The sequence below is a fragment of the Gymnodraco acuticeps genome, unplaced genomic scaffold (assembly GCF_902827175.1).
Source record: "Gymnodraco acuticeps unplaced genomic scaffold, fGymAcu1.1, whole genome shotgun sequence".
Taxonomy (NCBI): Eukaryota; Metazoa; Chordata; class Actinopteri; order Perciformes; family Bathydraconidae; genus Gymnodraco; species Gymnodraco acuticeps.
Window position 1 is genome coordinate 98,522 of NW_022992339.1, and position 25,960 is coordinate 124,481.

General features: G+C 43.9%; 1 protein-coding gene across 1 annotated transcript in view; it reads left to right on the plus strand.

Annotated features, from left to right (window-relative positions):
• Nucleotides 1–25,960, plus strand: part of LOC117541480 (voltage-gated potassium channel subunit beta-2-like) — a 134,231-nt gene that overhangs the window by 59,264 nt on the left and 49,007 nt on the right. Inside the window, exons 6-8 of the mRNA XM_034208650.1 lie at nt 14,927–15,012; nt 15,285–15,405; nt 15,623–15,717. Coding sequence (XP_034064541.1) covers nt 14,927–15,012; nt 15,285–15,405; nt 15,623–15,717 — 302 coding nt within the window. The remainder of the gene's footprint in view (nt 1–14,926; nt 15,013–15,284; nt 15,406–15,622; nt 15,718–25,960) is intronic.

Here is a 25,960-nt window from a genome sequence, read left to right on the forward strand (position 1 = left end):
TCGGATTGGCCATCTGGAGATTCTGGACTTTTCCCGGTGGGCCGCTGCCGTTGGTGGACTGCTGCCTTCGGTTAGTCGCTGGCTCTGGCATAGGTGGGCTGTGGACTTTCACAGCGCCACTGCGCCGGTACCGCATCCGCCGCCGCAAACACCGGCGGCTCTGTGAAAGACCGTAACAGTTCACTACCACCCACGAGGACCCAGGTTCGATTCAGGCCTGAGGTCCAAAAAATGTATTTTAAAAAAAATAATAACTTTGAGAAACGCTGCCCTAAAGGGACATGAAAAAAAAGCACACAGGAGACACACAGCAGCAGTAACTTTCTTCAAAAACAAAAAGTCGGGATAACGGGTTAGTTTCTCGTGCCCACAAGATACTTTCTCGTGTGCACGAGATACTCACCCGTGCGCACGAGATACTCACCCGTTACCCCGACTTTTTTCTTTGTTGAAAGCCCAGTGGTGATCTGTTCATCTGTCATACTGATCATACAGTCAATAACTTTGTTGTTATTAGCATCTGGTTAGCTAGCTATGCTAACGAATATAAGAAGCTTTTTCTACAACCAGTGAGGTAAGGGCACGTCTTTATATGATCATTCTAGTTATAAAAAAATAAGAGAATAAAGTAAACGGGTATAAAATACCATGACAGTAAAAAAAAGTTGCTATTAATAAACAAGAATACAGTTTGAAAGGGGAGTGATTTGTAAAATATCCATAAAGAAAAAGAAATCTGCTTACAGTTCTGTTTCATATGGGTGTTGAGAGATGTATCCATAGATCTCCTAATGTTGCTCTCAAAGTGCACCAGATTGATGCTTTTAACTTCAGCATATAAAAAAATCTTACCGGGGGAGCATGGAGGTTAGGTCCAGCCCATACTTAAATTATGTTCACACGGGTAGGAAACTAACATTTACACACATCTTGTGTCCGTATTACATTACATTGCATTTAGCTGACGCTTTTATCCAAAGCGACTTACAATAAGTACATTCGACCAGGAAGACACAACCTTGAAGAAAACAGAATCATATAAGTACATCAGGTTTCGTATCTTTCTGTTTTGGTGGTCATGCCACAACCGTGCACGTGCATGCATGCGCGAGTCATGGTCTGGATTAAGAGGTTGTTTTTTCTTTGCACAGCATGAAAGAAAGGCGAAATGAATGGGCTTTAATTTTTGTATTATTAAGCAGCGGTAAATCATTTATACGGCCCTCGGAGGATGTTGAAAACATTTAAATAGCCCTTGAGAGGAAAAAGGTTCCCCACCCCTGCTTTAGGGGCTCCGTAGAGAAGTACACATATCTTGTACTTAAGTAAAAGTAGGAGTACTATACCAGGGTGTAGGAATACTCTGTTACAGTAAAAGTCCTGCATTCAAAATGTTTCTCAAGTAAAAGTACAAAAGTATTAGCATCAAAATATAGTGAAAGTAGTGACAGTAAAAGTAGTCATTGTGCAGATTGGTCCATGTCAGAATAATATATATGATATGTTTTATAATGATTGATCATGAAAGTGTTCTCAAAGCTGGTAAAGGTGCAGCTTGTTTGAATGACTTTGTATACTGCAGGGTAGCTTGTGAATTTACTCCAGGTGGAACTAAAGTATGATTTAAGAGTTTATTAAAGTTCACATCATTAATCCAAATCTGCAAAGTAACTAAAGTTATAAAATAAATGTAGTTGAGTAAAAGTACATGATTTGCCTCGTAAAATCGTAGAATTGTAGTGGTAGTGGGGTAGATGTACAAAGTAGCATACAATTAAAATATACAAGTAAAGTACAAGTTCCTCAAAAGTACTTCCCCACTGCGTGACATGTGATGACCTTGCCAACCTGCTTACACAGCAGGAGCCAAGCACACTACTTGTTCACTTGTTTGCTTCCAAAACTCTCATGAAATGATTCTTTATTTTCATTTGAGGATATGATTACAGAGTGAATTTACTTTATTTTTAACTGAAATTCAACTGGAAAGTTCATTTTCATTGGAGACCAAGGTAAACACTAGGGGTAACTTAAAGTCAATTTACTAAAAAAGAAATCAGCCCAGCACAAAGAACAATCACTAGAGAAATATCCACTTCACCAACCACAAGAATTGTCAAACTTAAAGAACTGTCTTCTCAATTTGACCGAATGATCAAGTACAAACACCAATCAAGTTGGGATTTTGTTTAAAACGTTAATAAAATCAGAATACAATGATTTGCAAATCCTTTTCGACCTATATTCAATTGAATATACTACAAGGAAAGATATATAAAGTTCAAACTGATAAACAGTTTTGTTTTTTTGCAAACATTTACTCGTTTTTAATTTGATGCCTGTGAAGATTTATTATTTGGTTCGCAGCCAGGAGAGAGTTAAAAAGAGACAAATGGAGTCTCGGATAGTTCTAAAGGGTAATTTCATAAAGTAACGCTGGTTTTGGAACAAACAGGTTGGTGTTCACAGCGCCATGAACAGAGAGAAGAGAGCGATTCTAAGTGCTGCGTCGCGTATATCCAGTTCCTTTCTCCTCTTCTCATTGGCTGCTTCGACGATGGGCGGATCTTCCTCCCGGCTTTGTTCCTCTGTGATTAATATTGCATAAAATAAGTGGATTTAGACGTTGTGTGTTTGTTGTATAACTCCACACGCCTTTTCTCCTCATTCTCAATCATGACTTCTTATTTAATACATTCTTACAGCTGAAAAAAAAGATAACGTAAAACTGGATGTGACGTCATGTAAACAACCGAGTTCTCCTTCAAAATAAAGCTTTTCAAAATAAAATGCATTTATTTAATATTCCCGTATTATATTGATTTTAATTTCTTACACCTGTAACACATTCCAGGAAAGCTGGGACTGTCATGGTGTGTGAAGCAGGTAGGACCCAAATGCAGATTAAAGTGAAACTTCCTTTATTTCAAGGCTAGGTGAACAACAAAGACAAAACAGAACACTCACCGACGAACTAGTCATGACAAAAGACGAACCGACAAAGACAGACAGAAAAACCAGAACTTAAATACACACAAGACTAATCACAGAAACAAGACACAGGTGAGGAGGGAGGAGAAAACACAGGGGCCACAGGTGAACACAATCGGGTAATCAGACACACCAGGGAAACTAACGACAGGGAACCACAGACAAATCCAAACAAGACAAAACACAACGCAGACAGAAAACCAAAAACAGATATAGACAAGACAAAACACCACAAAGACAGATCGTGACAGGGACAGAGGCAACAGAAGACTGGAAAAGTTGAGAAATGTTGAAAAAACAGCAGTTTGGAACATTCCGAAGGTGAACAGATAGATGGAGCGTTATTGTCTCGCTTTGGAGAAATGTGTCTTGGGCATCGAGATAATAAACATAAAACATTTAGGATCAATCAGTCATAGATACAGAGCAGAGATCACATATCACATATCACATGGCAAACAAACAAACAAACAAACAGGTATAGAACTTTCCCTATTGCACATACACAAATCAAATATTGCACTTTCCCTATTGCACCTATGCATAGTGTCCGTCAAATTGCACATATCCCTATTGTATCCATACCTGTACACACATTGCACTTTCCCTATTTAACCTTCTTGATTGCACAAACTGTAAAACCTGTAAACATTGCACCTCCCAACAACTCCTAACAGCATAATCACAATTGTTTCTGACTGTTCAGCAGCTTGATTGACAGCGGAATAAAGGAACACTTATACATGTTCAATTTCCAGTTTGGTAATCTATACCTTGGCAGCAACTCAAACTCTCTATACAGGATGTGTTTGGGGTCGCATGTGATTTTATGGCCTTGCTTTCTCACCATCTCCTGAAGAGAGGATGGTGGAAGCATGCCAATTATTTTTCCAGCCCTTTCTATCAAGCTCTGGAGTTGTGATTTAGATTTAACTGACAAGTTACCAAACCATGTTGTGATGCCATAACGAATAATAGACTCAATTGCTGCCCTGTAGAACATTAACATGATGCATGTATCCACTCCATGAACCCTGAGCCTACGCAGAAAATGCAGGCGCTGGCTTATCTTTGAGCATACCTGATCCACCTGATGGGCCCAGCCTAACTGAGCATCAAAATAAATCCCGAAATATTTAAAACTTGTAACCTGCTCAACTCCCTCCCTGTTGGTAAGGACTGGGCTGTGATCACCTACTGACTTGGGGTCAAAGATCATTTCCTTTGTTTTAACATTTAACACCAGGTTGTGCGCCTCACACCACTTCACAACCTCTTCAATCTGAAGTTTATAAATAGAAATGTCTGAGTCTCTAGTCAGTAGACTAAGTATGGCTGTGTCATCAGAGAGCTTTATAATGTGGTTGTGTGTGTGCTGACTCCTACACTCATGTGTGTAGCGTGTGAAGAGAAGAGGAGAGCTAAAGCTAAACGTAATACACGTTTCAAAATGATGCCGAAGTAACAACGTACTGATACCGGTTAGTAAAAACCATGAATTAATGCTTTGACAAGTCTGCAGACAGACGGCAGGCAAAAAACCCTTTTAAAATGCGTGTTTTCTAAATGGAGCTTGGCTAAGCTAACGTTATATATGCTCCGACCGTCCACATTGAAGATGGCGTCACGGCTCCGCCTACACTGCGTTACTATAGTAACTACCTCAGTTCCTAAACTGTAATGGAAGCGCAGCATTAAAGTGAGCCGGGCCTAATAAGGCCTAACCAAACCGAGCGAGGACGAGCGAGGCCTGCAGTGGAAACGCGCCATTTGAGCTGATCTCAGTTGTATTGCATCGTTCTTTTGAAAAGCGATATTTCTTCGTCAGATACACTGTTTAATATATTTAATAATGAGATGTAGTCTTTATTGTTTGGATATATCCTAATGGCCTTTTTTGGCACAACAGTATCGACACAAAAATGAATGTAGTCTGTGATGGTCTCAGCGATGGTATCGGTGCAAAAATGAGAGGCTGTGGCTCAGTGGGTAGTGTGCTGGACTTCGAATCACAGGGTAGCAAGTTCGAGTCCCACTGCGTCAGCATGTCGTTGTGTCCCTGGGCAAGACACTTCACCCCAAATTGCTCCTGTGGGGATTGCCCACAGTACTGAATGTATGTAAGTCGCTTTGGATAAAAGCGTCTAACAAATGACATGTAATGTAATGTAATGTAATGTAAAATGGTCTCAGACTTAGGCATAAGAGATCAATATCAGGAGTACACACAGTGTCTTTTGTTGTGTAATTGCTGCACCAAGAGTCCTTTATATAAGCACAAATGCCTCCCCCCCTCACTTTCCCAGAGTTACTGTTCCTGTCCATACGAACACTTGAAAAGCCTTTTACCTGAACCAATTAGTCTTGGAAGTCTTCCTGAAGCTAGGTCTCAGTGATAATCATCATGCACGACTCACGGTATTCGTTTAAGATCCTAGTGTTTTATTCATGTACTTTTTATTCATATATTTTTTCTTTTAATGTTTATTTTATTATCTTTTACTGTTTTTAAATGGCTTTGTCTGAATGTCTTTCATTTTTGTAAAGCACCTTGAATTGCCTTGTGTTGAAAGGTGCTATATAAATAAACTTGCCTTGCCTTGCCTAGTGTTGAGGCGTAGCTCCACCACCTTATTTCTAAGGGAACGGACGTTGCTGAAGAGTATTGATGGTAACGGTGGCTTATTGCATCTCCGGCGGAGTTGATGTTTAATGCCGCCTCTCCTCCCTCGTTTCCGCGGCCATTTTAGCAGCTCCTCCGGGACATAGTCCAGCAGGCCCGGTTCCGGGGCGGCTCTTCTCCGTAAGGACAGCAGACATTCCCTGTCGTAGAGCCGCAGCACCTGCTCGCTTCCCACGGCTATCCCGGCGTTGGCTTCGCTTTGTAAACAGCGAATGCTAGATGTTATTAGCATTAGCAAAAACAGCACAGCAGTCCTCTTCCCCATCGTCATCTTGCCTTACTGTTCACTTATGTGAGCTTGCCAGGCTCCAGAAAAAACCAAAACAACACAGCACACTTGACGAAAAGAAAGACTTGACAAAAACAAACGTGTAATGAATGAATGACTTAGAAAACAAACAAACATTCTCTCCCGACCCCGAGTCGCGTGCAATGCCGCGCCTAGATAGATATGTTTGTTTGAGCCAAGGGGCTCTCTCTGTCTCCAACAGGTTCATTGGATACAGGTGAGTGTCATGACTGGGTATAAAAGGAGCATCCCAGTGGGGTTCGGTTGTTCACAAGCAACATTTGAATTTAGCGATTTCATCATCTACAGTCCATAATATCATTAAAAGATTCAGAGAATCCAGAGAAATCCCTGCACGTAAGGGGCTAGGCCGAAAACCAACATTGATAACCAATGGCCTATGATCCCTCAGGCAGCACTGCATTATAAACCGACCTCATTCTGTAAAGGATATTACTACGCCAAAACCATAACAACAATAGAAACAATGCCGGCTTCTCTGGGCCGAACTCATCGGAGATGGACTGACACAGAGTGGGGAAGTGTGCTGTGGTCTGAAGAGTCCACATTTAATAGTTTTTGGAAATCATGGACGTCGTGTCGGTTAAAGAGGAAAAGGAACATCCAGATTGTTATCAGCGTGAAGTTAAAAGCCAGCATCTGTGATGGTATGATGGTGTGTTGGTGCCCATTAATGCTGAAAGGTACAGACAGGTTTTGGAGCAACATATGATGCCCTCCAAGCGATGTCTTTTTCAGGGACGTCCCTGCTTATTTCAGCAGGACAATGCCAAGCCACATTCCACACGTGTTAGAACAGCGTAGCTTTGTAGTGAAAGAGTGGGGGTACTACACCGGCCTGCCTGCAGTCCAGACTTGTCTCCATTGAAAATGCGGGGTACATTATGAAGCGCAAAATACGACAGAGACCTCGGACTGTGGAGCAACTGAAGTCATACATCAAGCAAGAATGGTAAATAATTTCACCTACAAAGCTTCCACAATTGGTGTCCTCAGTTCCCAAATGCTTATTGATTGTTGTTACAAGGAAAGGTGAAGTAACACAATGGTAAACATGCACCTGTCCCAGCTTTTTTGGAACGTGTTGCAGGCATCAAATTCAAAATGAGTGAATATTTGCAAAAAAACATAAAGTTTATCCGTTTGAACAATAAATATCTTGTCTTTGTAGTGTATTAAATTGTATATAGGTCAAAAAAGGATTTGCAATTCATTGTGTTCTGTTTTTATTTACGTTTTACACAACGTCTGAACTTCCTTGGAATTGGGGTTGTAAAATAAATGTATAAATCAAATGTAATTCATAATAGAAAAATACACATCAAACACATGGCTTTTGTGATGGGTTATTGTTGTGTCTTTTCTTCGGATGATGTCTTCAGCCCACCATTTGGCATGTCTGAGACTTATGCACCTGAGTAGGCTCTAGCATTTGTTTGACTAACATCGCAAGCTGGAAAGTCTGGACGGGATACCCCTTATAAAGGCTCTTTAGCATACTTACTTTAGAGAGTAATTTCACTGTAGGAAGGCTTTAAGCAATGATGTTTGGACTTCTACAGGCTCCTACCTTTACTGAACTCTTTGACTACTACTATTCACAGATCACAGGCATGTGTTCGCTCAATGAAATATGCATAAGGTAACGTAGCTGGCCAATCAGATACAGTAGGTGAACCCTTTGGAATAACCTGCAAATAAATGTGTTCCAAAATATAGTCTGATCTTCGCTTTACAATAATCAATAAACACAATCTATTTTTACCAAAAGCACAGAAACTATTGTTTTTTTCTTGTCCATATTGAACATTTCACTAGCAGGAACCACGCCACAACAGTGTGATGTTTGTACTGTACGTTTATTGAAGTAACATGTGAATGATATAAGGGGGGTGAAGGGATGATCTGGGAGGACGAGCTATGGTCTGTGCAGTGGGAGACTCAGAGTGGGGGTTCCGTCTCCGGCATGATCTGCGTGGGCTGATTACGGGCCCCCCAGACGATACCTGGAATTAAGGTGTTAGTATACACAGTATATAAACATGCACCGTTTAAATATAAATGGTGACGGGCAGAGGATGTTGGGATGAGGGATGGAGGGATGAGGGATGAAGGGATGGAGGGATGTTGAGGGGATGGAGGGATGTTGAAGGGATGGAGGGATGGAGGGATGAGGGATGAAGGGATGGAGGGATGTTGAGGGGATGGAGGGATAATAATAATAATAAATGATATTTATATAGCGCCTTTCAAGGGACCCAAGGTCGCTGTACATGGTGGACAAACAAAACAAACAGACAATCAACGGGCAAACCAAAGAAATAACTAAAGGAAGCCAGGGGACCAGAAAAGGGCTAGGGCCCGAAGGCCAGGGTGAACAGGTGTGTTTTTAGTGATAATTTGAAGATGTCCAGGGAGGCAGCATTACGGATCTCGGCAGGAAGTGCATTCCAGAGGGTGGGGGCCGCAACACTGAATGCCCTGTCACCAACAGTTCGGAGGCGAGAGCGGGGGATGGAGAGCAGGCCCGTGTCTGAGGACCGCAGACTCCGAGAAGGGGTGTAGGGATGGAGGAGGTCCGATAAGTACTGGGGGGCGAGGGTATGGAGGGACTTGTACGTGAGGATGAGTGTTTTGTATTGAATCCGGGATTTGACTGGCAGCCAATGTAGGTGGATGAGGGTGGGGGTGATATGGTGCCATGGCTTGGTGTGGGTGAGAAGCCTGGCGGCAGAGTTCTGGACGTATTGGAGCCTATCCAGGGTTTTGCTGGGAACCCCGGACAGGAGTCCATTGCAATAGTCCAGACGGGATGTAATGAAGGCGTGTACCAGGGTTTCTGCCACAGAGTCAGAGAGAGAAGGCCGGATTCTGGCAATGTTTTTTAGGTGGTAGAAGGCGGATTTGGTGACAGATTTGACATGCGCCTCGAAAGAGAGGGTGGTGTCCAGGATGACTCCCAGGTTGCGGACTTCAGTCGACGGGGAGATAGAGAAGCCGTCAATGGAGAGAAGCAGGTCTCCAACCTTCTGGAGCTGCGTCTTGGGAGCCACAATCATGAGCTCTGTTTTATTGCTGTTGATTTTGAGCAGGTTTGATGACATCCAGTTTTTTATGTCCTGTAGGCAGTTGACAAGGGATTGAGGGGGAGCTGAGTGGACGGTTTGGTGGAGAGATAGAGCTGTGTGTCATCAGCATAAGAGTGAAAGCTGAGACCATGTTGGCGGATGATTTGACCAAGTGGGAGCATGTAGATATTGAATAGGAGGGGTCCAAGCACAGAGCCTTGAGGTACACCTTGGTTGACTGGGGCGGGAGGGGAGCTGCAGTCACTGATGGTGACAAAGTTTTTCCTGTTAGACAGGTAGGACTCGAACCAGGCAAGAGCTGTGTCACTGAGGCCAAGGTAGTCAGACAGGCGGCTGAGGAGGATGGAACGGGATATGGTATCGAAGGCTGCTGAGAGGTCCAGGAGGATGAGGATGAGAATGAGGCCAGAATCAGATGCGATGAGGAGGTCGTTTGTGATTTTGATGAGGGCAGTCTCAGTACTGTGATATGGTCTGAAGCCAGACTGGAGGGGTTCGTAGAGCTCATGCAGTGACATGTGGTCTTGCAGTTGTGCGGCAACTGCTCTTTCTAGGATCTTGCTCACGAATGGGAGGTTTGAGATCGGCCGGTGGTTGTTGAGGTCCTCCGGGTCCAAGCCAGGCTTCTTCAGGATTGGAGAGACTGAGGCAGTTTTGAGGCAGGGTGGGACTGTGCCAGAAGACAGGGACAAGTTCACAATGTCAACAATGATGGGGCAGATGGTGGATAGAGCTGCCTTGACCAAGGCTGTGGGCATGGGGCCAAGAGAGCAGGTCGATGTCTTGGCCTTAGTAACCAGCTTGGTAATTTGGATGACATCCACTGGGGAGAAGGTGGAGAGGCAACACCTAGGTGGACGAGTAATACCTTGTGGCTGGGGTGCGGTTGAAGTAGGTGGGGGGCCAGGCACCAGAAGCTGCTGGTGGATGGAATCAACTTTTGCCTGGAAGAAATCCAGAAACTTCGAGCAGAGATCAAGAGCACCTGGGGGATGGGGGGGATCAAGGGGGCGGAGAAGCCGGTTTATGGTTGTGAACAGCATTCTCGGTTGGGATTGTTGGATGCCAATGAGGGTGGAGTAGTAGGAAGACCTAGCCAGGGAGAGGGCTTCTTTGTAGACCTTTACATGGTCCTGGTATGCTTCGCGGTGGACGGCGAGGTCAGGGTGAGGGATGAAGGGATGGAGGGATGAGGGATGAAGGCAGGGGCGGACTGGGACTAAAATTCAGCCCTGGAATATGACCCAGTCCGGCCACATGTCATGTCAACGGGGGGGGGGGGGGGGGGTCTGGTGGTGGAGATCAGAGATCAGATAAAATAATACAGTACTATTAGTTATTATAAATCAGCTGTGTATTATGCGGTTCAACGGATAATTCTCCCCTAAAGACAATAGGGAGGACACTCCTCAGATGTCTTAACACATGGGACATCATATAACAGTACACACACACAAATCAGCTGTTTATTAGGCTGCAGTTTAAGGGATAATTCTCACCTAAAAGAAATAAACAAGATTGTCTGAGGCGGTTTGTAAACCTAATGTTGGGGAATCAGCAGTTTCTTTAGTAAGTTGCTTTTTTCTGCAACTCTGTCGATGACCAAGTCATTGTCGAGGGACATGAGGATGTCTTTTTTTGTTGACATAAGCATGAATGCTTCCAGGTGTTCTTGTGACTGTGTGCTCCTTATTCGGCTTTTGATGTGCTTGAGTACAGAGAAACTTCTCTCACAAGCTACCTGTGTCACAGGCAGAGTGAGAAGAAACTTGTCTCCTAAACCAAGGAGCTGATAGGCATCTGTGAAGAGGTTGTAGCGTTTCAGAAGTTGGTAGCAACATATTGAGCATTCTTTACAAGAGTTGCACTGTTTGTTTAAAACCTCTGTCTCTTCTTCCTCACAACCAGAGCAAATTCGTACTCTGTACTCTTCAAGTGCAGACATTTTAAGCCGTGGCCACTGGGCTGCCAGACACTTCAACTCAGACTGCAAATTTGCAGCAGTTGCCCTGCTGTCAAACCTAAGCAAGCATTTGCTTAGATCTTGAAATGTAGAGTCAGGCAGAGCTTCTGCTGAACACACTTGGGGAAAGTTTCTTGGATCAAGGACAGCCAAGTCAGCATACAGAGTGCCGTGGGTCATGAAGCGTCGTTTGATACTGTCTGTGACAGTATCCAGGACCTGGTTATGGACCTCTACTTCATAAGCCCTGTTTGCATCTGTCAATCTCTCATCACTTGCCATTTCGCCAGCCATCATCTTCCTTTTCCTGTTCCTCTTCAGTGGAAGTGTTGTTTCCAACTCAAGCTCACAGTCCTCTTCTGCCTCCAGTTTTGCATTTGCCCACTCAACAAAAGTATCAGCAGCTGTCTTCACTGTCATGAAATCTCTTGTCATGTTCATCAGTGCATGTTGAGTGTCCTGAACCATCCTGTGAGCAGAGAGGATATCTAGTCCACATGTCTGCAAGTATTTTGAAAGAGGTGTTGTCATTTCAAAAATCCGAAGGAAAAGCTGGGCAGTCAACACTGTCTCGTACCTCAGGAGCGCCTCTAGGAATCCTCTTGCTCTGACACGCACTGCAGTTTTCAAATTGGCCTGACTTTGAAATTCACTTAGTGTCATGAAGACATCAATGTACAGAGACTCGTCTGGCTTTCCAAATGAGCCAAAGATCTTCTTCAAGGCTACATCTTTAGCCCACCACCGTGTCTCTCCAATTGGGGAGAGGCGTCTGTGTCGAGTGTCCTGGCTTTTATGCTCCCACACATTCATTCTTTTGTATGACTCGCGAATGAACACAGCAATGTCATTCATGAGGGAGAAAAGGGACCCACTAGCTATGGACACTTCAGTTGTATCAGACAGAACGAGGTTTAGCACATGTGCATAGCACCAAACATGTACATGGTTTGGGACTTTGGATGACAGGAGTGCGGAGAAGCCTCGATATTGACCCTGCATGTTGGATGCACCATCTGTAGCATTACTGATTCAGTTGCTGATATCCAAATTAAAACGATCCATTACATCTGTCAGCATCTGGACAAAATATTGGCCAGTGGATGCTTCACATTTGACCACTGCAAGAAGCCTTTCCTGGACAGTGTCTGTGACGTATCTCAGAATCACAGAACACTGCTCATGGGACGTAATGTCCTGGGTTGTATCTATTTGTACAGAAAACATACCGCTTTCAGCAACCTCTTTTGCAATGGTCTCCTGAATTAGCCTCTGCACTGTGGAAATGACGTTGTTTACAGTTGTTTTGGATAGGAATGTTACAGCAGAACCCCGACCTTTAGCCTGTGAGTGTGACTGGTGCATCTTCTTACTTTTTTCTGTGCACTCAGTGATATGTTCTTTCAGACACACATCATATTTTCCAAGAAGAATGATGAGCTCTAGAAAATTCCCATGGTCAATGTTGTCATCATCTAGAGTGTATACTGCCTCATATTCCTTCCCTCTGTAGCCAAGTCCTCTCTTTCCTATGAACTTTACTACATCTACCACACGTTCCAACACCTGCCGTTTCTTCTTCACTTGATCTCTGTGGGCCACTACTTGTGATCCATGTAGTAGGCTGGCTATGTCTGATTTGGATGCCCTCAAAAAGTAGGCCTCCGCACACATTCTATGCATGATGGTCCTTTCGTGTTCCTCTACTCTCTGACTGATATGGTTCCAGTCCTGCATGCCACTTACAAAGGGATTGTTTTCAGATGGCTTGGCAAATGCTAAACATACTCCACAATACAATGTGTGGTTCTCTTCACAGTATGTGAGCCATTTTATATCTGTGCCGTTCATGCGTTTAAACAGTCTTTGTACTGTCAAATATTTTGTTTTGGTCTGAGGGTGATAGGAAAAAAAACTATTGAGACTGTGATTGTCGGAATTTGGGCGTTGGAAATACCTCAGGCTTGAGCTGCCGTGTGAGTGGCTGTCATCCTCAGTCCTTGTTCCATCCTCAACCTATAGACAATTATAAATTAATGATAAAAATAATGTTAATTATTTTTATAATACTATAGGCTACTACTTGAATTAATACTTAAATGTTGACAAGTAATACACTTTTGTTTAATCTATACTTTTTTTTAATATAGTCTATTACACCTACTCTCAGTTGTATTTATTGTATTGCTTGCATGAGCAACACACCACACACTAACTGGAAACACTAGGTTGAATATACTTGTCTTCTCTATAGTACTTACCACCTCTTGCTCTTGCCCTGCACTTGCATGTGCCAGTTGAGCTGGTTCTTCCACCAGCTCAACTCTCTGTCCCTCATGAACGCAGGAGGCTGGCTGTATATATGAAATCGCGCCCTCATCATTCTCTTCATCATGCACTTGTTCTAAGCTGCTGCTGGTGATGATAGTGCTTGTAGTTGTAGCAGCGGCGCTGCTGCCAAAAAGGTCTGTCAATTTGCGACATTTATTAGCATTACCTGCGAGTGACTTCACCTTTTTTTCTCTTGCCTTCTCGGCCCCACCTTTTTCTTTTCTTTTTCTTTTATTTGTATCCATTTTTTGTCATTCTCCCTGTCTGCCGCGGCGTCTGTGTGGCCGGTCTTTTTTCTTCTTCGTGTGTGATTTTTTGACAGATAAGAAACACACAACTGCATTAGCGGCCGCTGTCGCCCTCTGTCGGCCGGAAGCGCAACTTAAATTATGACGTTAAACAAAAAAAATTAAAGGGCCGGCCGTCAACGGCCCTTGTCCACCGGCCGTTCTGTGGTTTTCCAGATTCTACAGATGGCCAGTCCGCCCCTGGATGAAGGGATGTAGGGATGAGGGATGGAGGGATGTAGGGATGTGGGGATGGAGGGATGTTGAGGGGAGGGAGGGAAGAAGGGATGGATGGATGGATGTATCGCTCGGTGTGAGTCGGAAGGGGAACTGTATGGGTAGAGAGGGAGGGTGGGTTGAAAGGATGGAGACGAGCAGTGGCCTGAAGTTTTGCCGGATATAAATAGGGGTGGCCGTGGTTCGAGGTGGAGTTTTAGGCGTGGCCATGCTCCTGAACCTATGTTAACATTTTAACCTCATTTCATTCAAACATACAAGGTTCTCCTGAAGCTTGTGCAGGTACAGTCCGGAGCTACTAAAATGCACAGTACCAGCAGTTACGTTACATGATGCAAATTTCAATGGGTGAATGCTTGTGTGTGACTGCTGAAGAGTGTTTCCCAAAGAGTCCATTAAAGGGCTGTGTGCCTGTGTTTATAGAACTATGGTTACAATATGTTATCATAGTTCTTCTAACTAGATCCATTTGCATAGAAATTAGCACATTTTGCACCAAATGTCAGCAAATGTAATCAATCAATTATTTGCCTGGTTGTGCTCTTCGGGCTGAAATTCACCTTTGGCTGTGTGAGCACCTCCGCTCACTTCCAGGTTAAAAGGGACAGAAGGGGAAGGAGTCAGGGGAAGAGTTCAGGTTTTTTTTATTGAACCAAATAATAATGTCACAACGGAGAACGCAGACGCGGTGCGGTGCGGTGTTGTCCTGCTCGCTCGTTCTGCGGCCAGAAAAGTCCTTCCAGGACCCAGTCTATTGTAAGAGACCAGAATCAGGTTACCGGCATGCTTTATACTGAGCCTAATTACCGGATTCTGATCAGCTGTCTGGTCTCCGGCCGAGCCACTCCCATCACTCCAGCAGCCGGTGCTCTAACCACACCCCGCTGCCACAGGCTGTTCCTTGGATAATTTTAATTTGTGTAATAATTATAATTGTGTTTGAGAACCTTCATGTGTGCCGGATTAGTTGCTGCGGGGAAGTCAAATATTTTACTTGGTAAATGTTGTGTATGTATTTTTGTGCTGTTTTGGTAGAGACTGTGAGGGCAATGACTCATGTGATCAACAAGGGGATGGCCATGTATTGGGGGACATCACGATGGACCTCCATGGAGATTATGGTGAGTTCAAACACAAAAACGTATTGTAAATGGGATTCAGGTTCAAATGATTCAGCCTAAAGTTCAAGTGATGCCAGGTTCTGTTAGGGTGTATAGAATTTACATTTCCCTTCATCCGTGTATCCTAGAGTTTAGGGTTTCTATTTTTACAATGCTATAGGGTAATTGGCTTTTGGGTAGGTATTCCATGTTTGGATTACTGGACCTGTGAAGCCTTTGATGAAACACAACACATTTTTTTCCATTCTGAAATTGTTCCCTCTTTGTTGTAGGAGGCATACTCCGTGGCTCGACAGTTTAACCAGATACCACCCATCTGCGAACAGACAGAGTATCACATGTTCCAGAGGGAGAAGGTAGAAGTGCAACTCCCTGAACTCTTCCACAAGATAGGTATGCAATTGCCATTGTCGATTTGATAATCTTTCTGTTTAGGCCATTAGATTCTTTGTGAGACTAATAACTGTATTAGTTTGAACAGGGCTATAGCCTCCTAGTCCCCCATATTGTAAAACTGGAATAAACCGCTGACAAACAAGTAATTGAACAACATAGCACATATTTTCTGTATGTACTTTGATCCATAACAATGCCTGTTTTGGGCATGCAGGCATTGGAGCTATGACATGGTCTCCACTGGCCAGTGGAATCATCTCAGGGAAGTACAATGGTGGGATCCCGCCCTATTCACGTGCCTCGCTTAAGGTAACACGGCTTTTTATTGTGATTTTATTTTGTACCATCCTTTAAAATACCCCAACCCTACAATTTATCATGTCACTAATTCCTCTTAATAATTGTCATCTTCACCCAGTTCGTTAGTTGTTGTGTTGGAGCCGTAAAGAGACAACTTCTCTATGAAGGGCCGTTTAGGCCAAAATTCAAACTAACCTCTCACACACACACACACACACACACACCCACACACACACACACACACACACACACACACACACACACACACACACACACACACACACACACACACACACAACTGAAAACATCTGGCCTTGTACACACACTATTAAAATACTATCACATTAACTACCGCACCTCACACACACACAACTGAAAATTAAACCTCACACACACACAACTGAAAATGAACCTCACACACATACTACTGAAATGTGTGTTGACTAATGAACACCTCACACACACACACTCCGGAAAACATTTAACTGAAAAGGTTCTCAGTAGGGAATGTACATGTGTTTCACCTGTGTGTGTGTGTGTGTGTGTGTGTGTGTGTGTGTGTGTGTGTGTGTGTGTGTGTGTGTGTGTGTGTGTGTGTGTGTGTGTGTGTGTGTGTGTGTGTGTGTGTGTGTGTGTGTGTGTGTGTGTGTGTGTGTGTGTGTGTGTGTGTGTGAGAGGGGGATTCTTGCTGTAACAGAAGTCATTGTCATGAAACGGAAGTGACTGTGACTGCTGCTAGTGGTTGTGACTACCCGATTTGCATGTCTGCCCGATTTGCACTGCGCAAGCGTGAGTTGGTCCGCCATATTGGACCAATAACACTAGCTACGTACAGCAACCCAAGTAGAACTTTTGACACATTGGCATTTCGCAAAGAAGAAAAAAAAAAACCTACCAATTAATCTGAATGAGAGAGATGAGTTATTGTTTTTACAAAATAATTTCCCGATTATTTGAGAAGAAATCCTTTAAAGATCAAATGCAAAGCTTTTTGTATAATTGCCAGTACAATCAAAATCATATGGCTACAACACTATCTAAGATATTGCAGTATTAAAATCGGAGATAATATGAGTCTGGCAATGCGCAATATTAATTTTGTTCAACCCCCAACACCAAGTCCGACGATTTATTTTCTCAGCCGCTCCTCCGCAAGATGGCGGTGCGTGACGTCAGATGTGCCAAACATATTTCCACCTGGCTTATCAATCACAGCGGCTTCCGCCGATAGTACAACTAGTTTCGTCTATCATGTCTGATTCTGAGTAGACTATAGACTAAAAGCTTTAGGAATACAAACTATAACATATAATAAGTACCCTGTATCAAGATTGATGCAAAACAAGTGACGTTTGACCTTTTTAGAGAGGTTTAGCCCACCTCTATAAGCACCCACTCGGCTGAAAGAAATGAAAGCATAGCGGAGGGCTTTTTTGATGCAATGGCCTAATGAAGTGGTTAGAAGAATGTTGGGTTTTCTAAGTGCTCACAGTCACTTTTAATTGCACGGGGGGCATTTTTAATTGTGGCAGGAGGAATAATAGTGGATTTAATCCCTATCATAATGCATATTGTTCACACTTTTCCGTTATGAGTGGAGGAGCGATGAATGAGCTGCAGACAAACTACAATGCTAACAGTGAATTAGCCCCGAGCAAAAAATGCTAACCTATTACTGCACAGAAAATCACTCCTAGTTCCCTTATTACTTATCCTAGCTCCACATCCAACACATTGTTTATGATCGTAAAGACACATAATCTAACGGTGCCCACCTCTATAAGCCATACAACTTAATAAAACTGCAATTCCGTTATCTGCGTTATCTGCTGTGCTCCGTGCGCTTTGAAATCTAATCAAAAGTTGTTTACCTCAATTATTTGTCGTTTCTCCATCGCCCGGCTCTTTCGTTCTTTCAGTGGTTTCTTGTGCTGAAATATGGAGGGGACGGCTCCGGGTTTCAGCCTCCGACATACTATTAGTGCTTCTGCACCAACAGACTTGATGATAGCAGGATCAACCTCGTATGCATCACACGTGAAGTGATCAGAACACAACCTGCTCCATTTTGTCGGTTGCCAGCCAACACGATTCACTAACAAAATCCATTTTTTTGCGGATGATTTGGTCTTTGGGAAATACATGAAAAACTCTCCCAGATCCCGCACCGTTCGTACAACAAAAAGCACAACAATAACCCATGTTAATTTAGTTTTCTTTTCGAAAAACTTGTGACCGAGACTGCCGAGTCGGGATGTTTGGTCCAGACTGTTTGGCATGAATGACGTCACGCGCGCGGAGGCTGCTGGGGAGGTCATGTCAGAAATTCAGACGGCTTTGGGTCAAGTTTTGTATCAATAAAAAGCTTTTCTTCGGGTGTATTATCTCGATTACATTTTTTTTTAAATACAAGCAGTCTTAAAAACAACATTTCTATAAAAATGTAGCATATTTGGAAGCTTTGCATTTGATCTTTAAGTGGGTTAAGTACATTCTTAGAAAGAGTGAGAAATGGATTTAACTTCTGTTTGACAGCCTTAACACTGGAGAAATAAGAAACTCTAAATGTATGCAATCATTTATGGCATTCATAATTAATATCTAATTCTTAACTGTGAATTGTTTTAATTTATTTATCATTAGAAATGTATTAGTCTGGCCAAACTTTTTCTGTTGAGATTCCTGGAAAACGGAAATGACTTTTCATAAAAAAAGTTGATTCAAGAACAAAACTCTGTTATTAGATCAGTACGGATGTCAAATGCCCTGTTTGGATTGCCGTACGTAGCTGTCCAATATGGCAGACCAACTCGCACTTGCGCAGTGCAAATCGGGATGACATGCAAATCGGGTAGTCACTGTGACTACCCGATTTGCATGTCTTCCCGATGCACTTATTTGCATCAACTTTTTTTATGAAAAGTAATTTCCCTAAAATCCATAAAAACATGTCATCTGTGGAAGCCGTAGTACTGTAAAAAGCACGACCAATCATTTTAGCCGGCACCTTCCATCTGTGCACAAACTTATCTCGTGCCCTCATTGGTCATGTGCGCGTTCGTGTGTGTTGGAGGAGGGGCTCTGTAAGGAAGTGGCAGATTTTCTTCGGATGTGTATTTTCAAATTCTAGCGCACTCGAGCTGGTTTCTCCAAAATGACCTACCCCACCTTTAACTGTGAAATGTCCATTTAAAATTAGAATTGTATTAGTCTGGTCAAATTTTCTATTTTCAGATTCCTGGAAAAGGGAAATTAATTAAAAGATTTTTCATTAAAAAAAAGAAAATAAGATCAAAACTCTGTTATTAGATCAGTATTTTTCTCATATGACAATTATTGCGCAGTCTTTCCCAGCTTTGGAATTTCTCTGCAAGAGTCATATATATATATATATATATTTATAAATATTTATAGCACCTTCTGGCATCCCAATATCAGAGGGCCTCCTACCTGGCTTTCCCCACTCCCCTTTGTGATGGACATTAAAGGTGGGGTAGGTAATTCACTTCAGAAACACTTTTTGTTATATTCCATGGAATGCTCTTAACATCCCGATAGCAATGAATATCTGAAGTGCTTTGACAAAAAATCCATAAAAAAATGCATCTGTGGAAGCCGTAGTACTGTAAAAAGCATGACCAATCATCTGAGCTGGCCCGGCTAAAGTAACTGGATGGCCTACCTGCCTGTCAGTCTTCCATGTGCACAAACTTATCTCGTGCCCTCATTGGTCATGTGCGCGTTCGTGTGTGTTGGAGGAGGGGCTCTGTAAGGAAGGGGCAGATCTTTTTCGGCTGCGTACTTTCAAATTCTAGCACACTCGAGCTGGTTTCTCCAACCTACCCTACCTTTAATGTTGTGGGGCTCTACTGACAATCATTAACACTTTGATTTTTTTAAACCCTCAAACCAATATATGCACTGTTGGACTCTTATGATATTGTCACCCTTTTCAGTGATTGACTTGAACACTGAGAATTTGTTTGTATTAACTTCAGACATCATCATATACAAATGGGATCATACACCAAGACAATTTATAAAGATATACATTTTTCAACACACAACCATTTACTAAATTAAACCATATCCCATCATAATACGAGCCAGAAATGCAATCTATTCATAGCATTTATTGTTTATTTAATTACATTACACTGGGCTCAACGTAATTATGTAGAGTACAAGTCCACAGTCAAGTCAAAGTCAACTTTATTATCAACATCACTGAGTGTTGTACAAACAGGGAGACCGACATGCTGTTTCCCACCGTCCCAAAAATTAAAACATATTTAAAAAAAATATATATATAAACATATTTATATATACGTCGAAAAATAAGAATACAATATTTCAAAAGAAAAAGGCACTACAATAAATATATGATGTTAAGATCAACTCAGTTAACACGCTAATAAGTAGAGCAATCCTTCCTAAAATAAATTCTTATTTCCAGTATTTTTCACAAGTCCAGTATAGTATTTGACTAGACCAGGGGTCGGCAACCTTTTTGATATGAAGTGCCATTCAAACGTTTTTATTTTATCAGCGTGCCCACGATCGGGAATTATCAGGGGGGGGGGTGAAGAGCTTGACACTCGTGAACTGTTAACAGGAGGGCGGGGCTCGGAGCCTCGCTGCAGGGAAGCAGTGTGTGGACCTGTCAGCGTAACTTATGTTGGGGATTTAAAGGGATAACTGATCCGCTTTTCAAATCTCAGCGCGTCCCTATCAAGCTGGTTATAATACAGGAAGGAATCCAGAGCTACCAAGTAACCGTTAAACAATAATCTACTTTAATGGTAATATGACAATGCAATACAATCAATACAGTACAAATTCAATACAGTACAAATTCAATACAGTACAAATTCAATACAGTTATCTTTGGGATCCCGAATTTACCTGCACGTGAGCCAGCCAGAGGAAAGAGACTGAACACAGCGTGTGTCTCTGCGTTTATACTTTATAACAATGGGAGGAGTTATCTGATCCCCCCTTTTGATTGGCAGCCCCAAATATCACAAACACCTCAGATCTTAGGTTTCCCCAATCACTGTAGCTAGATCTAAGTTGAATGCAAATCAAGACATGCTCTCACCTTCCCCCATCTTCCTTTGTCCTCAAAAACACATGTCAACAGACCCCAAATCCAGCTCACAGTTTTACCCAAATTATTCCCATTTTAAGCTTATCCATAGTTTGCTAACATGAATACATACAAATATTTCACTACACTTACCTGATGCCGAATTTAACAAACAAATTTAAATAATTGGTTTAAACGGCATAATAATAAGGACGATCAACCGTTCTGTGATTCTCCAGAGCACACATGGCCAGTCCACGTTCTCACTCCCAACCCGTCACATGTCGACGGGCGGTCAGGGCCCCTCCCAGTCACTGTATTACCCTGTACGCACAGGGTACCCCTTGAGTCAGTTTTCAACGGGCAGGGCGTCCCATTTAGTTGCATAGAGCTCCCTGAACGTTGGTAATAGAGGAGTTGGGATTGCGGCGAAATGCTCTCCGCAGATCCATTCTCACTGCGTTTATCAACCTTTTTCTTACTCAATATCAAGCCACACTTACTGTTTTTCAGGGATGCAAACTTGTCACCTTTCGGCCAAATTCGCCGTTTTGAATCCAAAATAGGTCGTTTGTGTGATTCATGTAGATCTGCAATAAAAATATTTTTGGGGTATGTGTGCCATGATGTGCCATCATGACACGGATGGTGTTCTTTTTTTATATATTATAATGAAGCGCCAGCACGAGCTGTGTGCTCGAGTCTTCCTGCCTGTCGGCTCTGCTCATCGATGTATAATAAGGCTCTGCTGGTCCGCGATGATGGTCTAGCTTCAGCAGCTACATTACCTACGGGTGCGTTCGTTAATATTAACTGTGTGGTCCGGAGGCACTGTGGCACAGACTGGACCGCTGGTGAACAGCTGTTAGAACGGGCCGCTCAGGTGTTCAGAGCAGAGCTCACTGTCGGAGCGGCAGAGCGTGATGTGCACTGAAACGTTTTTCTGTCGCAATATTATTGTTGAGCTAGCTAACTAGCATACATTGTCACTATCTGCTAACGTTAGCTTTAGCCTTCGTTTTCTAATAGTTTTTTTCATAGGCTATAAACGGAGGTGGTATAAGTATAGATCTTGTACTAGAGTAAAAGTAGAAGCACTCAGATCTTGTACTTGATTAAAAGTAGAAGTACTCAGATCTTGTACTTGAGTAAAAGTAGAAGTACTCAGACCTTGCACTTTAGTAAAACTAGAAGTAGCTACTCAGATCTTGTACTTGAGTAAAACTAGAAGTACTCAGGTCTTGTACTTGAGTAAAAGTAGAAGTACTCAGATATTGTACTTGAGTAAAAGTAGAAGTACTCAGATCTTGTACTAGAGTAAAAGTAGAAGGACTCAGATCTTGTACTTCAGTAAAAGTATAAGTACCAGAGTGTAGGAATACTCTGTTACAGTAAAAGTCCTGCATTCAAAATGTTCCTCAAGTCAAAGTAGAAAAGTATTCTCATCAAAATATAGTTAAAATAGCGACAGTAAAAGTAGTCATTGTGCAGATTGGTCCATTTCAGAATAATATATATGATATGTTTTATAATGATTGATCATGAAAGTGTTCTCAAAGCTGGTAAAGGAGCAGCTAGTTTGAATGACTTTGTATACTGCAGGGTAGCTTGTGGATTTACTCCAGGTGGAACTAAAGTCTGATTTAACACTTGATTATATTTCACATCATTCATCCACATCTGTGAAGTAACTAAAGGGATTAAATAAATGTAGTGGAGTAGAAGTACACTTTGTACCTCTGAATTGTAGAGGAGAAGAAGAACAAAGTAGCATAACATTGAAATAATTAAGTAAAGTACAAGTAGCTCAACATTGTACCCAAGTATAGTACTTGAGTTTATGAACTTGGTTACTTTACACCAGTGGCTATACAGATAATAATAATAATATATTTTATTTCTATAGCGCTTTTCTTGAACCCAAAGACGCTTTACATTTGGGAGGGAGGGTAGACAAACAAAACAAAGACAATGCCAAAAAGAAACATATAGAAACTGTCACAATCTTAAGGAGAACCCAAATGCAGCACTCGAGAAACCAAGGAGAATTGGTAATACACTTTATTGGAGATTCCACTGGATCTGAGGAATTCCAACCGAGCAGTTTAACGCACCGGAGGACAGCGGGCAGAAGGTGAGTCAGGGACAGGCAGAGAGTCAGGGAGTAAGCGAGGCGGTCAGCGGGGATACAGGCAGGGTCGGATAACAGGCCAGACAGGATAGTCGAGGGACAGGCAGGATCAGGGAACAGGCAGAGCAGGCAGATCGAGGACAGGCAGGGTCGGAACCGGGTAGGCAATCTAGTTTCAAATGCGGGAAAGACAAGCATGAGGCAAAGTACAATCTGGCAAAGAGTGTGTGTAAGGTGCGGGTTTAAATACTGGCAGAAGCTAATGGGTGCAGAAGAGAAAGAGAGTGAGCTAATGAGTGGGTGTGGAAAACAGGTGAGACAGGTGAATGGAAAACTACTGGTGAATGATGGAGCAGACTATGACAGAACCCCCCCCTTAATGGACGGCTCCTGACGTCCCTAAATGCTAATCTACAGAGGAGGGTGGGAGGTGGGATTAATACTCATCTGAAAAAGTTCTTTTGGCCTCCCTCTCCTGCCCCCTGTCGGAATCTGCGTCCTCATCAGAAGCCGGCCCCTCGCTGTCCTCCTCTGAAGAGCTGACGGTAAGAGGAGAGACTCTCCCTGTGTTTCTGCCCGTCGACGTGACGGTCTTAGACGGTTGCTCAGGATTACGCCGATGGAACTCCCTGATGAGCCGGGGGTCCAACACATGACGAGCTGGAATCCAAGCCCTCTCCTCAGGGCCGTAACCCTTCCAGTCCACCAGGTACTGGACTCCTCTTCCTCTGCGACGGGAACGAAGAAGTCGTCGGAGAGTGTACGTAGGCCCGCCGTCAATCATCCGGGGCGGTGGTGGGGGAGGGACCTTAGGAACCAAGGCACTCTCTCGCACAGGTTTGATCCTGGAAACGTGGAAGGTGGGATGGATCCGCAGAGTCCGAGGCAGTCTTAGCCTTACTGCTGCGGGATTGATTATCCTGACAATCTCAAAAGGTCCAATGAATCTAGGTGCAAGCTTCTTCGAATCCACCCGTAAAGGAATATCCCGGGAGGAAAGCCATACCTTTTGGCCCACCTGGTAGACAGGTGCTTTGGAACGTCGGCGGTTGGCAGAGGAGGCGTACCGGTTGGCCGAACAAACGAGAGTTCTCCGGGCTTGATTCCAGGTCCGTCGACAACGACGGATGAAAGCCTGGACGGACGGACAGGTAACCTCCCTCTCCAGGGCTGGAAACAGAGGGGGTTGAAACCCGTAAGCACACTGAAATGGGGACAACTTGGTGGCCGAACTGACCAGAGTGTTGTGGGCGTACTCGACCCAGAGCAGTTGTTTAGCCCAGGCCGCTGGGTTCTTGGAGACTATACAGCGTAAGGTCGTCTCCATCTCCTGGTTCTTTCTTTCTGTCTGACCGTTGGATTGCGGATGGAAACCGGATGACAGACTGACCGTGGCCCCAAGGAGCGTGCAGAATTCCCTCCAGAAAACTGAGGTAAATTGAGGACCACGATCGGAAACCACATCAGTAGGCAGCCCATGGAGCCGGAACACATGGAGCAGGACCAGCTCCGCCGTCTCTTTGGCTGAGGGGAGCTTGGGTATCGGCACAAAATGAGCCATCTTACTGAATCGGTCTACCACCGTCAAGATGGCAGTGTGTCCGTTGGACGGTGGCAGACCAGTAACAAAGTCCAGAGAAATGTGAGACCAGGGGCGATGAGGGATAGGCAGAGGTCGTAGGAGACCAGCAGGAGCTTGGTGAGAAGACTTGTTTTGATTGCAAACAGGGCAGGCATTAACAAATTCCCTGGTGTCCTCCTTAAGTGTTGCCCACCAGAACCTTTGCTGGACTACCTCCCATGTACGTTGGATCCCAGGATGGCAGGTGAGTCTGGAGTTATGAGCCAACTGGATAACATCAGACCTCAACGTCTGCGGAACGAACAGGCGGTTCGGCGGACAGGCACTGGGTCCCGGCTGGTCCTGCTGGGCGGCCTTGACCCTCTCCTTCACCTCCCAGATGAGGGCGGCGACGAGCTGAGGAGTCGGAAGGATGGTGTCCAAGCCCCTGGGAATGTTACCTCCCTCTCCAAACTGACGAGAAAGAGCGTCAGCCTTAATGTTCCGAGAAACCAGGGCGGTAGGAGAGGGATAATTGAACCGAGTGAAGAAAAGGGCCCATCTAGCCTGTCGGGAATTCAGTCTGCGGGCCGACCGGATGTACTCCAAATTCTTGTGGTCGGTCCACACCAGGAAAGGTTGACTGGTCCCCTCGAGCCAGTGACGCCACTCCTCCAGAGCCAACTTCACTGCTAGCAGCTCCCGGTTTCCCACATCATAATTTCTTTCCGCTGGAGTCAAACGCCTTGAAAAGAAAGCACAAGGATGGAGTTTTTGGCTGTTCATTGCTCGCTGAGACAGGATGGCTCCCACCCCCATATCAGAGGCATCCACCTCCAAAACAAACTGTCTTACAGGATCGGGTACTCGGAGGATGGGGGCGGAGGTGAACCTGGCCTTAAGGTTCTGGAACGCCTCCTCAGCCGAGGAGGACCACTGGAACATAACCTTAGAGGAGGTCAGGGCTGTGAGAGGAGCGGCCAAGGCACTGTATCCACGAATGAACCTCCGGTAGAAGTTGGCGAACCCGAGGAACTGTTGTAGCCGCTTCCGGGATTCTGGAACCGCCCAGGAAGTGACTGCATCAACCTTGGAAGGATCCATCTCGATACTCCCCTGTCCCACAATGTATCCAAGAAAAGAGACAGAGGATGTGTGAAACTCGCACTTCTCCGTTTTAACAAACAGCGAGTTCTCGAGCAATCTCTTGAGAACCACCTGGACGTGGTGCACGTGTTCTTTCAGTGTCTTGGAAAAGATCAGGATGTCATCCAAGTAAACAAACACGTGTCGGTCCAACATGTCTCGGAGCACGTCATTTACCAACGCCTGGAATACTGCAGGGGCGTTGGTAAGCCCAAAAGGCATGACTAGGTACTCGTAGTGCCCCGAGGTGGTGTTGAAGGCTGTCTTCCACTCATCCCCCTCGCGAATACGTACCAAGTGGTACGCGTTACGCAAGTCCAGTTTT